General features: G+C 35.5%; 1 protein-coding gene across 3 annotated transcripts in view; it reads left to right on the top strand.

Annotated features, from left to right (window-relative positions):
- The window catches only part of EMCN (endomucin), a 103,367-nt gene that overhangs the window by 31,267 nt on the left and 55,461 nt on the right, over positions 1–16,639 (top strand). For all 3 annotated transcript variants that reach the window (XM_060654558.3, XM_060654557.3, XM_078445856.2), the window contains exons 2-3: positions 5,875–5,991; positions 12,055–12,132. In XM_060654558.3, coding sequence (XP_060510541.1) covers positions 5,875–5,991; positions 12,055–12,132 — 195 coding nt within the window. The remainder of the gene's footprint in view (positions 1–5,874; positions 5,992–12,054; positions 12,133–16,639) is intronic.

The following is a 16,639-nucleotide window of genomic DNA, read 5'->3' as shown; positions in this document are numbered from 1 at the left end:
AAAGAATCCCAACCAGGCTCTGCCCTCCTAGCACAGAGGCTGATGCGGGGCTCGAACTCACAAACTGTGAGATCATGACGTGATCCAAAATCCAGAGTCAGAAGCTTAACTGACTGAGCAACCCAGGTGCCCCATTTCATGAATTTTGATATTCTATTTTGATAGGAATAGAGATAGTGGTATTGTATTTTATTTATGCCTTTATTTATTTCATTATATTCATGTGTAAATATATTTTACTTTCATATATCAAATTATAGTGTATTATGTTATATATTTATAGTTTTTCATATACTTCAATATCTATATTTTTTGATGTGTGAGGGAAAATTAAAATTTTCAACTTAAGCTTCAAAAATGATTATTTACTAACAAAGAAGATAATAGGGTATCAGTTGAACAAGGTTGGAATATTAGCAATTACTGGCAAGTTATTATGAAAAATGCCCTCCCGCTATTTACCACACCCCAATTCATGCACTGCCATCCCATGTAAATTTAAGAAGTGAATCCATATTCATTATAAGGTGTGATGCATAGAAGATGATAACTGAACACAAGTGAAAACTGAACAAATGACAGTTACTTTATTTCAATATAAAATGTGTGTAAAGTTTTTAAAAGCTTGAGGAAGTAGGGATGTACAGGAGGAGGTGTTGTATGAAAACAACATGAATTAGTGGGAATAACAAATTATATGCTATTGAATATAAAACTATCTACTTTACTTTGAATTCCATAGATGAGTTGATCTAGGTTATGAAATTATTACGTAACAATTGTACTTTGAGGATTATTAGACCATTAAGTAATTAGTGTTTTGTATACACTGTAACTATATATATATATTTTTTTTTTTAAATAATCACTCTTTTGTTTCCTTAAAGAGCTTAAAACTTTATTCTGAAATTTTGTTTATGGATAAAACTCGCAAAGTAAATCTTTTCTCCTGTAGTTCAAAGGGAAACTTTGGCATTGTCTCCATCAGAAATGTATTCGATTTAGTAGAATGGGGGGAAAAAAGGTTTTTCTCTGTTACATAATACAGAGTGCTCAACTGGGAATTAAGGGAACTTTTTTAGTAATTATTGCTATGATCTTTTGAAACTATCTTAAACTCATACATTTTCTAAGCTTTAAAATGTAGCGTTTCTGTTACAATAGGATATTTTTAGAAGTTCTTTTGAGGACTCAAGTCTTAGAATTCTAAGGTACTGTCATTCAGTGTTTGTGTGCATCTAGAGGAAGTAAGATCTACCTTTTCTAGTAGTGGTTTTCCAGTGGACTTTGCTTATAGACTTGGTAGGGGAAAAGATAACTAGAGAGATACCTGCTCATTATGAGTATGGATGACACTCTAACTTTTATGTTCTTTTTTTTTTAAGTTTTTATTTATTTCTAAAGCGAGAGAGAGCAAGCAGGGGAGGGGCAGAGAGAGGGAATCCCAAGCAGGCTCCATGCTGTCAATGCAGGGCTTGACGTGGGGCTCAATCCCATGAATCATGAGATCATGACCTGAGCCGAAATCAAGAGTCAGTAGCTTAACTGACTGAACCACCCAGGTACCCCTAAAATTCTAACTTTTAGAGACTACTTGTGAATACTTAGAAACGTAATAACAAAGCACATCTAAGAAGACTGGAGTAGATGAGCAGATCATTTGAAAATAGGAAAAAATATGATACCTGGTTTTCATCTGTAAGCTGAATTTTCCAAGTTCTCATGATTTCTGTAATTAAAATAGTTACTTTTTTAAAAATCCCAATCCTGCTTCATCCTTTAATAGTATGGGAAACTAGTGTCATTGTATCTATTGTACTCTCTCAGTCTAGGGTGGAATCAGGATAAAATGCCATCTGTTTTCCTTATAGCATCCTAAGAACAGCACTATTTGGTTAGACATAAGCGAAGATGCGAAGCACAGGTCTTCTTGTGAAATTTTTCTTTAATTACTTTGGAGATAAAGAAAAATGAAATGCTACCTCATCATGTCTTGTGAAGAGAAAATAGTTCAGAATGAGCCATTATCCTCAATAGTTTATTAGGAGACCAGATCGACCTAAGAGAAATTTATAGAAAATGCTGTAAAAGCATAACTGGTGGTTACTTGCATCGTGGTCAATAAAACCTTCAACAGTGGTACTTAGAATAATTCTTTCCCACCATATAACAGAAGAACGTTTCTATTTGCAGAATTTTCCAACTGAGTAAACCTCTATTTTTATTTTTCAAACATAAATAGCTTCAGTAGATTGGAAATTTCCTTCAGAGCTCTAAGTCTACTTTATGGATGTTCATGTAGGGACACATTTTGTATGTGCATGTATGTAATGTACATGACAAAATGATATTTTTTTAAGAAAAAAAAACAGTGAGGTATTTCATCTGCTTCCTCATCTTAGATACATAAGGGCAAAACATCTGTGCATCTAAGTCACTTCTACCCCTGTAATATTACACCCTGTGAAAGGCAGAGCAGAAGTATGTGGCTTTGCATGGGACCACCTTCCCATGGCAAGATCTGTGGTGGGTAAGAGTAAAGATTCAAGGGGTTCTGGGTTAAAATCGCAACTGTGTTACTTCCCACTGTATAGTGTGGGCAAGTTGCTCATCGTTTTTGAACCTCACTGTCTTCATCTGTAAAGTGCTGATCATACAAGTATGGGCACCACGGTATCTTTTTAGGATTAAAGGAAACAATGCTCACATGGCACCTGGCACACAGAGACACTCAATACTTTCACAGGCTGTTTGTCAGTCTTTGCCAAAGGAGGACATTCTCTTTGATGGACAGTCTGAAGAACTAATAACAAAGACATGGATGAGTGCTACTGGATTAAGAGTTTACTCAGGGAACTCAGTAGCCAAATGGGTTGAAGTTTAATAAGGAGGAAAAGCCTCCCAGTACCTCCCAATCTTACCACACAGTGGTTAAGATTTTGCCTGCTTTTAGTTTGCCTCAAGTCATTTTATGGATATGAACTCACTAATCTCACATGATGACTTCAAAAGGTCATGGACATTGGTAAACATAAAAATGGGACTTGCAGATCAGTTCGGTTAGCGCTGTCTCATTCTCTGCCCCACCCACTTCCCCATTGTTTTTCCTACAGTAGAATTTCTATTTGGTCACTTTCCATGGCTCCTTACTTAATAAAGATTCAACTCCCTGGCTTGGTGTTCAAGGTCCTTTATGATCTAACTGCCAGTATTGTACCAGACAAGGCCAACTATGCTCTTTCAGAGCATACAGCAATCCAACCAGATACAACTGTTTGCAAGGTGCTCAATCACCTCTGACTTCCCCTCCAGACGTTTGTCCATACCCCTTCTTCTAGCTATGTGGACGTGTTACTTACTCTTCAAGCCCTAGCTCCTATGTCAACTTATTCATAACGGAGTCCTTGCTCATGTCAACATGGTGGTCATCCTTTATCTTATAAACTCTTGCCCAATTTCTTGTCCGGTAGCTTTCAAATTTTTAGCTGGAATCACAGCAGGAAACATATTGTGCACTGACAAATGTTTTATTCAAATACACACACACACACACACACACACACACACACGTGCACAAACTTCATAAAACCATACTTACCCTCATTATCTGCAATATCACTCTAATGCTTTTTCCTCTTTCATTTGGCAAAAGCTCTGACTGTAATCTACTAACTAGATTTTAAGTACTCTTTAATTATTTCATAACCTGCAGTTTGAAAAACACTGGTCTACACAACCCATGCAGAATATCCTTGATTATTTATTGTGTGTAAGCATTATGTTCCTTAACAGACTGAGAGCTACTCATGGGTGATACCATGTGGTACAACATAGAGTCTTTTATTAGATCTTATCATGCTTTCCATATTAGTTATGCAGTAACTGTTTATAGAAGCAGAAAATAAAGGCAAGAAGGAAAGGGGGAACGGAGGGAGGGAGGAAAGAAATAGGAAAAAAGTCTCCAGGGATGTTGATTATACTCAGAAATTGAGATTGCTACTATTTAGCAAGTTGACAGGTAGGGATCATTTAAGTTATTTACAGGCGAATTTTCCAGTCAAAGTGGAGTGTGCTTCTTTGAATAACTTTCTTCAACTTCAGTTTCAACTTAGAAATGAGTGTTACATCGAAGATTCTGGGATGAAAAGAAAGATAGAACAAAATGACTGACAGAGAAAAGATAACCTCACGCATGCTACGTTCCTTCTCCCTACTGGGGGAAGGGGTTGAGACCGAGGGTGTGAAGTGCACCCAGAGGTGAAAAAAGCTTTTGACTTGACTTCTGTAAAGCCTGTGAAAAGGCAGTTCTGTCATTCCTGAATGTGCTGAACAAATCTGTATGTGATGAATACATCAAGCAATTTCTGTGTACTGCCTATAAACAAAGTCAGTGCCAAGTGCTAACACTTCCAAGCACCTCAAGTCTATAAAATGAAACAGGAAGTGTATTCTATCTCATGACACCTGAAATATTGCTCACAACTGTGCAAGATTATTGGTTTTTCCCAGATTCAAAGAGGAAAATCTTGGATGAAATTTAAATTTGAGAAGTCAGTGTATTTACTGCAATGACATACCCAATTTGACTGGCGTTGAAACTTGTCTTTGTCACTCGAAGTCCATACTCTTAACTAACATGCTATACTATATATACTCTATACAGACGAAGTAACAGCACGGAAACAATGCCTTCCATGGACGTGAATACTTTGTGCAAGACCTTTATACATTTTTGTTTGCTATTTTCTGATCTTTAACACGACAGTGACTGTATAGAGACAAGACCAACAAATGCAAGATTAAAAGGATTCTATAAATGCTAACAAATTCAATAATATTGTGTAAAACAAATATTTCCATAAATCACTGAGAATTAAGTTCTATATACTTCACTTCGAATAATTAATATTTCAATGAAAATTTACAACTTACTATTAAATATTGACTTCTATTGCCAAAAAGGAATTATTAAAACTAAATATGTAATATACCTAATAATTATCATCTTCATCTTTGTGCCTTTGATTGTTGCAATTTAGAGAACTAAATCATTTAATAAATAAAAATAAATAATAAAATGTATGGTCTTTCTTTAAAAATTTTTTAAAAATTAAAAATGAAATATATTTTATTCCTTTGGAATGTATATAGAAAAAGAGAGTGGAGGGAATGCTTTATATCAAGAAGAGATGTATGAATACCGACATTTTACTACTTAATAATTCCAGTGTTCTATGAAAATATTTAGTAAAACATCCACTGCCCAGAGAAAATCGATTTAATTAGTTCATCTCACAACGTTAGTGAAGTGGGCTTAAAAATATTGTCAGACTTAGTGGTATATGGGTGGCTCAGTCGGTTAAGGAGCCGACTTTGACTTAGGTCACGATATCACAGTTCATGGGTTCAAGCCCCACATCGGGCTCTGTGCTGACAGCTCAGATCCTGGAGCCTGCTTCGGATTCTGTGTCTCCCTTTCTCTCTACCCCTCCCCTGCTCATGCTCTGTCTCTCTCTCTCAAAAATAAATAAACGTTAAAAAAATGTTTTAAATAAAAAAATTGTCAAATTTCAATTTATACATTTATTCCTCCTAAGTGTTTCAGGAATCATTTTGTTTCAGAGCTATAGACTGCTCCTGCCGGCTCTCTTGAAAATTCACGTCGTTGGTGAGAGGCAGGTGGAGTTAGTGAATGAATATTGAACTGAAGGCTGAATTCATTACAATTAGAAAATTAATTTCAAATCCATGCCCTGCTTACTGGGTTAGCAGCCGTATACATACAGTTTACTTTGCTTAAATATACTACTATTATTTGGCAAAATAAATTGTAAACTTCAATGCAGCTGCTTTAACATAAGCTATTTGTTTCAGGTGTTAACGCAATCACTGGTGTATTACTATCAACTCGTGCAACAGAAATATCTGTATCAACAGCAAGCATAATACCAAATCCTGTTTTGGAATCAACATCGGGAGCATCTCCTAAAGGTAGGATTAGCAATTAGTGAAATTTATTCTGACTGTAACAAATAAAATTAGTAGCATCTACATAATCTGATCACAGAAAAATAATTCGATGTGCTGTATCTATTATTATGAAGGTCTGTGCTTCTTCACTCTTTTGAAACTTACGTGTTATTTTGGGCATACGAAGCCCTGAGATGGCAGTGGGCTTCTTTGATGATATTCCTTTGGATCATTTCCTGTTTGAGAATAATCCTATTGTGAATGTTGCATACACAAAGTTTATTTTTAGAAAATAAAAAAAATACCATTTCCTTAGTCATAAAAATATGTTTCTAAACATTCCAGTTGTCCACTTAAGCAGCACAGTTAACAAGGTAAAACTGTATTAATAACAGATTGATCTGTTAGTTGCATAGGGCTGATGATAGATTTAATTTGTAAGGCTCGATAGCAATGCTATTACTATTTTTTTTTAAGTTTATTTATTTACTTTGGGAGTGAGGCGCAGGGAGAGAGAGAGAATTCCAGGCTCCACACTTGCAGCACGGAGCCTGACCTGGTGCTCAAGCCCACGAACTGTGAGATCATGACCTGAGTTGAAATCAAGAGTCTGCTGCTTAACCAACTGAGCCACCCATGCGACCCATGTCATCATTATTGTTAATGGACTGAATGACACCTGGGAAGCAGGTGTCATTTATCATTTATCATTTATCATTTATGGGCAGAAACTCCAGTTAGAATGCTAAGGTCAGAGGAAGATCTGAATCACACACCCTAATGAGGAGATGAATGAATTTCTTTCTCACCTCTTTTTCTCACCTCTCTACTTACTCTTCATTTTTCATTCCAAGACAAAATTCAAGTACATGTAGAGGACACGAGGGCTAGTTCACTGGACTTAAAAGGGATGGTGATCCTCAAAGAAAAAGAGTATGATGAATATAGTCCACTATTTCTGAAATGTGCAATTCTAAGATGAAACCAAACCAATTCTTCTAGAACGTCTCTACCAAAGCAGGAGACAGCATTGCACAAAGAAGAAAGCACAGTGGATTTTATCCCCAGAATGTGGTACAACCTTTATTGCCAACCAAGGGAAACTCCAAATGACACAGTCCAAAAAACTAGGGTTCATGAAGCCTGCAGCCAACTCTTGCACAATAGATTTTTTATTTTATTTTTAAAAATTGTTTCAGTCCTATGTTCTCGAAGCTTAAGCAGAGGCATTCTAGAACTTTGACAAAGTGTAAGTATTTGCTGCTTCTCTCTGTCTTTTTCTGTCACTCTTTCTGTGAGTTGTCAGCTGAGTTCTTGACATAAAATTGCACTAATGCGGTAAAAGTGTGTTATTTTTGTAATCAATAACATCTGCCAAAAAGTACCAGTAAAGAGAAGGTAGGTGCTGACATTGCATGCGGACTCAAAAGGTTGAAGTTTTACAATTTTTACATGAACTCCTTGGAACTCACGCCTTCCTAGTGAGAGGATTCCTAGTCCATTCCTCAGTGACCTGTGGTGGTTAACAATGTCCAAATAACACAACGACTATGTTAAAAGGCCATGAAAGGTCAGAGGTGAAGGGTTCAGTGAAGGAATTCAGGCAGAATTGTCATTTGTGACCCCAGAAATGCATCTTTCTTTTCAGGCTGGGAAGGGAAACTCTATACCTACTCCTATACTTAGGAGACTATCCTAATAACTTCGTCACTGGAGGATCCTGTAAGGGACCCTGAAGCCCCTTGTCTGAAACAATTCACTTGGTAAAGCACTTGAAATCAGATACACACACACATACACACACGTACATATCTTTCTCTTTATTTCTCTTTTTTTGGACACTTTGATTGCTGTATATTACTCAGTTAACAAAAACTAAACTCTAACCTGTGTTCTTCAAAAGTTCTCCCACATGACCTTTAAATTATTCACATTCAATTGTACAAATTGTAATAGGCCAGTGAAGCTTTTCTTTTTATTACTTTTTATTATAAAAATGTTTAGATGTACCACAAATGAAGAATACTATAATTAATACCCATTTGCCCATCTACCAGAATCAATAATTATCAAGATGTTATCATATTTGCTTCATTTTTTTCTTTCTCCTCCCTCCCTCCCTTGTTCCCTTCTATCTTCCTTTCTTTCCTTCATTTTCCTTTTTTTCTTTCTCCCTGTTTATTTGTGTTTTGCTATTATCTAGTGTTTTTAAGGAAATTCAGACTTTTTGCCATTTTCTTCACACACTAAATGTCCATCTCAAAAAATGTGGATGTTTTATTGTAAAACTACAATATCACTATCAAATCCACCAAATTAATAATGCTAATGCCTCAGTTGAATCTAATGTCTATTTAGAGGGGTTATAAAGGTTAAAATCTAGTAACCATGGATATGGCAGTGGGAGAGAGATTAAGGGAAGGAATGAAGTCCATCGTGGAGTCTCTCAAGAAATCAGCTGAGAAGGTGCTGGCGCAGAAGAGAAAAAGAAAGAAAGGCAGGCTATGATGTCTATAATCTACTCTCTAATTTAGTATAAGAAGCAGAAAGTCCAGCATGGTAGTAGGGACCAGTGGAGACATCGGTCAGAGGATGGTCCATTGTGCTTATAGGAAAATGAGGGAACATGGACAAGGAAGACAGATAAAGGAGCTCCTATTTGTCTGGCTTATTTGATCACCACTTTTGTATTAAAAACATGGGTTGGTTGGGCTGTGTGCCAATATATATATTTGGATGGATATATATATATACATATACATATACATGTGTATATATATGTATATACACATATATATGTATACACACACACACACACACACACACACACACACACACACTGGATATTGCCCATGCTGTTAAAGGTAATGTAATTAATACAAAGATAATGTAAAACTTGTTTCAAATTCTCATATTCTAAGTAGTGTATCAGTATACGTGGCTTCCTGACTTCAGGCTTGGGAGGAGTTTAAATCTGGGGGAGTTTTATACATTGTTTCATCCTCCACAACAACCATAATAATATTGGAAAAGTGTATCTATGATAAAATGATTCTAGTCTACTTTCCTCATGGGCACCATGGGTATTTTAGACATGATAAAAGTATTTACCAAAAAAAAAAAAAAAAAAGCAACATAGAGAAGCTTCTTTTTTTTTTTTTTTTCCTTTTAAGGCCTCCCAAGTCAGATTTTCTTGCTTAAAGGTCAAAAGATAACTGATTTAATAGTGCTTATATCTATCTAACGCATGTAAATTTTCTTTCCCTTGACCATGGCAGAAATTTTACCATTAGAGAAGTGGAATATGTGCTAGTGAGATAGGCACTCTTGCAACGACATGGCCACAGTGGCAGAGGTGACGAATAGAGCTTTGCTTGGAGGAGGGCTTGCTTTCAGAGGCTTCCCGAGTTAGAAGGAGGGGACCTGATCTCTTCCTAGATATGTACCAAGTGCACTGCCCATTTTGCTCGAAGGCCAAGTGGCCAGAGTTAGAATCAACATTTGGCAGACATTGAATGCCATCATCATAAAATCAACTTCTAAGATACAAAAATAAACCTGAAATTTTATTCTTAAAACATAACTGTTATTCAGCTTGATTTTTAAAGCACTTAAGAGTCAAACATTCTTTAATTAGCTGAATTAATTTGTCAGCACTAATGTTTCACATTTCTGATACTCAATAGATGTTCAGTTCCAACTGAGGTCAGTAGAGGGGCCAGGTAATTTTGGCCATCTCTTCCGTAAAGCATGCCAGTTATGGTTACGTTTATGATGTACGTCCTCTCTAGAACCTGACTACCATAAAACTGGAAAGAACAGACTGCATGAAAGACAGTCTTCTAAGCTTTCTTATAATATTGGGGGCAAAAAAAGGTTTGGGTACCATGTTTTTCTCCATATCTTCCTTCTGTTCTCCATTGTCTTTACATTCCTTATTGAGTTTGAAGTGGAAATGACTTACCTGGGATATCTTTGTACAAATTTTTTTGTTGTTTCCTTGTCATGGAATTTTGTGGTGGTCAAACTGACATTTGCTTTTAGTTTATACTCACAAGATATAAAATGCTTATAAATTAGACATTTTCTTTAAACCCTGATGATTTTTACAATAATAAGGATGCATTTATACTTCAGAATTTCAACGTATTTAACACATAAGAAGAATTTTATTATAAGTTATATGTAGATTGCTTATCCATATTTGAAAGTGAATATTCATACATTAACAATAAAGCTAAAATAAATTGTGCTCTGTTTTGCTGTAGATAGAGTTACATTGATTAGTTACAATGATCATGGGCATGATCACAAGATCACTGTTCACACACAAGCTCAGGAACACCAGAAATGGATAGCCATTTACCTCTTACTTTTCCAAAGACCAAGGCTGAAACTGAAGCCAAACAGATTTGGGCTGAATGTATGGGCCAAAGCTCAAATTTGTTACACATCTTCCCTCTATCAAACATGAAGTCAGGATAGCTATTAAAAAGGGGGGGGGGGCAAGGTCCTCAGAAACCCAAGAATTATGCACACTTGATACTTTTTCTGTTTATATTCATGATTATTGTTATATGTGTCCTAATTATTTCCTGTAATCTTCCCCATTCTTGAATTTTCAAACGATATATGAGACATATACCAGTGAAACACAGGAAACAAGGTGACTGTAAAAATTCAAGTCAGCCTCTTATTGGTACCAAGATTCCAAGACTGGTAGGTGATGAAGTGAAAACCAAGGGGCCACACCTGGCTGGAAGGGGCACTTCATTTATATCATTACATCTTTACTTTAAGATGGCATTGTGTGAGTGGGCAATGCAAAATCCCAAACCTAGCTTTTAGGAATAATGTTTCTTTTGTTGGTTTCTTCTTTTAAAATATAACCACATATTGGGTGTAGAAGACTTTGAGAAACTCTTAAGTGCTTCACCAATCTCCATGTTATAATTCACAGAATCCACCTGTTACAGCCACTTTCCATTTCCATAATAACCGATGTCCTCTAATAAGTGGTGAGGACAGAAGGGCAGAAGACAAATCCTTCACCCCCTGCTCGGAGGCGTGTGTCCATAGTGTTCCTCCAAAGGTCTTAACTTCCTTGTCTTTCCTTAGTATTTTCTGATATACAGCTCCAGCCAGCTTAACCTTGACAACTCTCTTCTGGACGGGTTTTAAAGTGTTAAACTGTCCAGAGCCAAATTTTTCCTCCCCTCCCCCACCAAAACAGTGCGCATTCTGGGATTTTATATATACCAATAGTAAAAATGGAACATTATGTCCTAATCACAAAAGGGTATCCTAACGTGTTTTAAGAAGGGAATGTTGACAGTTATAGGTGTCAAACTGTTAAGTCGTATTCACTACTTAAAGAGGATCTTCATCTTTTTGTTGGTCCCCATGTCCTGTATGAGTAGCACCTTATCTGAAACATTTACTACTTGCCTACCATATGCCAGGAATTAACCTTGATACTACTCAGATTAAAGAGATGACTAAGAGTTAACTACTGCCTTCAAGAATCTAGAAATGGGTCTTGCACCCATTTGACTGGGAACTCAATGAATATTTCATAAACGGACAAATTAATTACAATAGTTTGCAAACTCCTTTATGATTTATGTAATTTGGGAAGTTCCAATGTCATAACTAAATCAACAAAATGAAATGTAATTCTGGGTGGGATGTGAAAGTTCTATTGACTAGGTTATTTTTCTCTTTAGGAAAAACAAAATAATTTTAAAACATTTGTTTTTAATATATATATTTAAAGATACCCAAGTAACTATCTGCAGTGAAAATTTGCTTTAGGGGCCTATCACAGAAAAAATGTGTGTGTGTGTGTGTGTGTGTGTGTGTGTGTGTGTGCTTTCACTGGGTCATCCAAGTTTTCAGTACTTATATTCCTTATTTCAGACAAAAGGAGATAGAAAGTAGAAAATTAAAGATAGGCAAAGGCTGACCCAGTACCTCTGCAGAGGGATTGTAGTTCACCTCCAGATTTGACTGACTTTTATTTGTTCCTTGGCAGGTGAGATGAAATTGTGATTAATAATAATGTCATCTATCTTATCAAACTAGGAACAACAAAAAAGGAATCCTTAAATTCACCTTTGCTGCCCACACTTTCTTCATTAACTACAACAATTAAAGATGAAGGTAAGTAGTCATCATTTTCAATCACTTTTCTTCCATTAGTATAATTCATATACCATAATAGTCACTCTTTTGAAGTGTACAATTCAATGGTTTTTAGGATACTCACAAGATTCTGCAACCATCACCAGTATCGAATTCTGGAACATTTTTTATCACCCCATAAAGAAACCCTATATCTCTTACCAATCACTTCCCACTTCCCCCTACTCCCACCCTCCCCAGCAACCACTAAACTACTGTCTGTCTCTTTCCCTATTTTAGAAATTTCATATAAATGGAGTCGTATTGTATATGATCTTTCGTGTCTGACTTTCACTTAGCATAATGTTCGTAGGTTCATCCATGCTATAGCATTTATCTGTAGTTCATTCTTTTTTGTGAGTGAATAATATTTTATGGTATGGATATACCACATTTTATTTATTAGTTAATGGACATTTCAGTTGCTTCTACTTTTTGGCTATTATAAATAATGCTGCTATGAATATTCTTATACAAGTTTTTATGACCATATCTTTTCATTTCTCTTGGGGGTATGTATCTTAAAGTGAAATTACCAAGTCACATGGTAACTCTACGTTTTAACTTGTTGAGGAACTGATTTCCCAAGGAGCTCTACAATATGACAATACCACCAGAAATGTATGAAGGCACCAATTCTCCACTTTCTAATCAATACTCGTTGTCGGTCTTTCTCATCATAGCTATTCTAGTGCATGTCATTGTGGTTTTGATCTACATTTCACTAGTGACTAGTGACCTTTTTATCTACTTGCCAGCCATTTGTATATCTTCTTTGGGAAAATGTCTATTTAGTTAGTTCTTCCTTATTTTTTAAAAATTGGGTTATTTTTTTATTGTTGAGTTGTAAGCATTTTTTAATATATTTTAAAGACTAGAGCCTTATTGGGTAGATAGTTTACAAATATTTTCTCCTACTCTGCAGGTTGTCTTTTCATTTTCTTGATGTAACTTTTGAAGCACTATAATCTTTAATTTTAAGGAAGGAAAATTTACCTATATTTTTTTCTGTCATGTAGGGAAGGTAAATCTGTACCTCTACCCATTTTAGGTTTTCAGCTGGGACTCTTTAACAAGAAGACAGATTAACAAGATAAAAAACAAGATAAAAAATAAATGTGGACAGCACACATCACATGAGAGGCCTAAAACAAAGAGTAACTCAAAGCAGTTGCTTAGAATTTTGGCTTATATAGCATCTTTAACAAAGAACAACAAGTTCGCAGCTAAATGATTGGACCAAAGAAAGTAGTTTAGGCTTCCAAGGGTGGAAAACTAAGGGAGGGTAAACATACAGAAGGAAATTGATGGACTTTTTTTTTTAAGACTTTTTTTGAGACTTTTTTTTTTAGAGAGAGAGAGAGAGAGAGAGAGAGAGAGAGAGAGAAAGTGTACACCATGCAAGCATGCTCAATTTGCAGGGGTGGGGGTGGAGAAGGAAAGGGAAAGAGCAAGCACCATGCCCAGAACAGCCAGCAACACAGGGCTCTATCTCTCCACCCTGAGATCATGACCTGAGACAAAATCAAGAGTGACACTTAAGCAACTGAGCCACCCAGACACCCCAGTAAGGTTTATTTGCAGATTCCCTTAGTGCCTTTTCTGGGCTGATAAAAGTCTGTCTCCAGTAAAAGGAAAATATGTATCCTGCCCTTAGCAGAAAAGCTTTTTCTGCATTGGCTGCCTCTTAATTGGCTGCAGTTTAAAATAATTTTTATGCCAAAGAGACATATTTCAAGGTGACATATTCTGGTTTCCTTCCACCAGTGAGGTCAAATCTAAGAAACCATTGCTCAACTCAAGGTCACAAAGATTTATACCAATCGTCTCTTCTAAGAATTTTATAATGTTAGCTTTTCCATTTAAGTCTTTAATTTCGTATACGGTGTGAGGTAGGTGTCCAGCTTCATTCTTTTGCACACAATTAACCAGTTGTCCTAACACCTTTTGTTGAAAAGACTATTCTTTCCCTATTTGAATTGTCTTGGCACTCTCAATGAAAATCAGTTGGCCATAAATGTATGAGGTTTCTTTCTGGACTCAAATCTGTATCTGTTTCTATGCCAGAATCATACACTTTTGATTCCCATTTGCATTAAGTTTTGAAATCAGAAAATGTGAGTCCTCCAACTTTTTCCTTCTTTTTCAGCATTATTTTCACTATTCTGATTCACTCGAGTTTTCATAGGAAAATTTAGGATTAACTAGTCAATTTCTGCAAAATGTCAGCTGGGATTGTGATGGGGTGGCATCAAATCTTCAGATCAAGTTGCGAAGTATTGCCATTTTAACAATCTTAAATCTTATAATCTACAAATATAGGACAACTTTCTGTTTATTTTAGGCTGTCTTTAATTTTTTTATGATGTTTGTAGTTTTCAACATAGAAGCCTTGCATTTCTTTTGTCAAACTTATTCTTAATATTTTATTCATTTTCATGCTATTGTAAATGGAATCATTTGCTTAATTTTGTTTTTGGATTGTTCATTACTACTGTATAGAAATACAATGTATATTCATATACTGATATTGTATCTTGCCATCTTGCTTAATCCATTTTTTGGTCCTAAATTGTACATGTGTGTATTCCTTTGGATTTTCTATACACAAGATTTTACAAATATAGTTTTACTTCTCCTTTTTCAATCTAGATGCTTTTTATTTTTTTAATTTTTAGATGCTTTTTATTTTATTTTCTTATCAATTTGCCCTGGCTAGAACCTCCAATACAACACTGAATAGAAGTAGTGAGAGGAAACGTTCTCGTTTTGCTCCTAATTATAGGGAATGCTTTCACCATTAAGTATGATGTTATAGTGCATTTTTCATATATGCCCCTTATCAGGATGAGGAAGCCCAGTTCTAGTACGAGTTTGTTGAATGTTTTTATCGTGCAAAGGTGTTTGATTTTGCCATATGCTTTTTCTTGGCATATTGAGATTATCGTGTGACTTTTATCTCTTATTTTCTTAAGATGCCATATGACATTGATTTCTACATGTTGAACCAACCTTGCATTTCTTAGATAAATTCCAGTTCATCATGGCATAAAATCCTTTCTATATATTGCTGGATTTTATTTTTATCATTTTGTTAAGAATTTCTGTGTCTAGAGGTGTCTGGGTAGCTCTGTGGGTTAAGCATCTGACTCTTGATTTCAGCTCAGATCATGATCTCGGCTCAGATCTTGATCTCACTGTTTATGGGTTTGAGCACTGTCAGTGTGGAGCGTGGTTGGGATCCTCTCTCTCTCTCTCTAGCTCACACTCTTACTCTCTCTCTCAAAAATAAATAATAAACTAAAAAAAAAAAGAATTTTTGTGTCTATATTCATAAGAAAGAAAAGTTTGTGATGTCTCTGCATAATTTTGGCATCAAGTTAACACTAGCCTCATAAGATGAATTAAGAAGTGCTCCTTCCTCTACTAACTTTTGGAAGAGTTTATGAAGAATTGATGGTAATTATTGTTTAAACATGTGGTAGAATTGACCAGTGAAGCCATCTAGTCCTGGGTTTTTCTTTGTGAAAGTTTTTTGATTACTAACTCAGTCTCTTTTTTCATTACAGGTTTATTCAGATTTTCTATTCTTAACTCAGTTTTGGTCATAGGTGGTTATTTCCTGGGAAATCAGATTTTTCCCATTTCACTTAGTTTATATAATTTGTTAGCATACAATTGCTTATTGCATTGCCTTATAACTCTTCTTATTTCTGTAAGGATAATAGCAATATGTTCACTTTCATTCATAATTTAGTAATTTGAGTCCTCTCTCTTTTCTCTTTGTCAGTCTAAGGCTTTGTCAATTCTGTCAATCTTCCCAAAGAACCAACTTCTTATTTTATTAATGTTTGTATTTATTTCCTATTATCTATTTTATTTCTCTTCCCTTTAATCCTTATTATTTCTTCCTTCTATTGGCTTTGGGGTTAGTTCAATCCTCTTTTACCAAATTTTTAAGTTGGTAGAATGGAATATTAATATGAGATCTTTCTTCCTTTATAAAATAGATGTTTACATCCATAAGATTCCCTCAGTGCTACTTTTACTACATCCCATAAATTTTGGTAGGTTGCATCTCCATGTTTGTTCATCTCAAAGTATTTTCTAGTATCCTTTGTTATTTATTCCTTGGCCCATTGGTTATTTAGTTTATTCTTAAGTTTCTACATGTTTATAAATTTCTTCCTATTACATTTAAAAGAAATTTTTCCTTTTCAGTGTTTTGTTTTGTTTTGTTTTGTTTTGTTTTGTTTTGTTTTTGGAAAGAGAGAGAGAAAGAGGGAGAGAGAACATGCATGAGTGGTGGAGGGGCAGAGGATAAAAAAGAGAGAATCTTAAGCAGACTCCACACCCAGTAAGGAGCCTGGCCCAGTGCTCAATTTCATGACCTTGAGATCATGACCTGAGTCAAAATCAAGAGTCAGACGCCTAACCAACTGAGCCACTTGGGCTCCCCAAATTCTTTTTTTTTCTTAAAAAAAAT

Source organism: Panthera onca, chromosome B1 (assembly GCF_046562875.1).
Source record: "Panthera onca isolate mPanOnc1 chromosome B1, mPanOnc1 haplotype 2, whole genome shotgun sequence".
In the NCBI taxonomy this organism is placed as follows: Eukaryota; Metazoa; Chordata; class Mammalia; order Carnivora; family Felidae; genus Panthera; species Panthera onca.
This window is presented reverse-complemented; position numbering and strand designations above follow the sequence as displayed.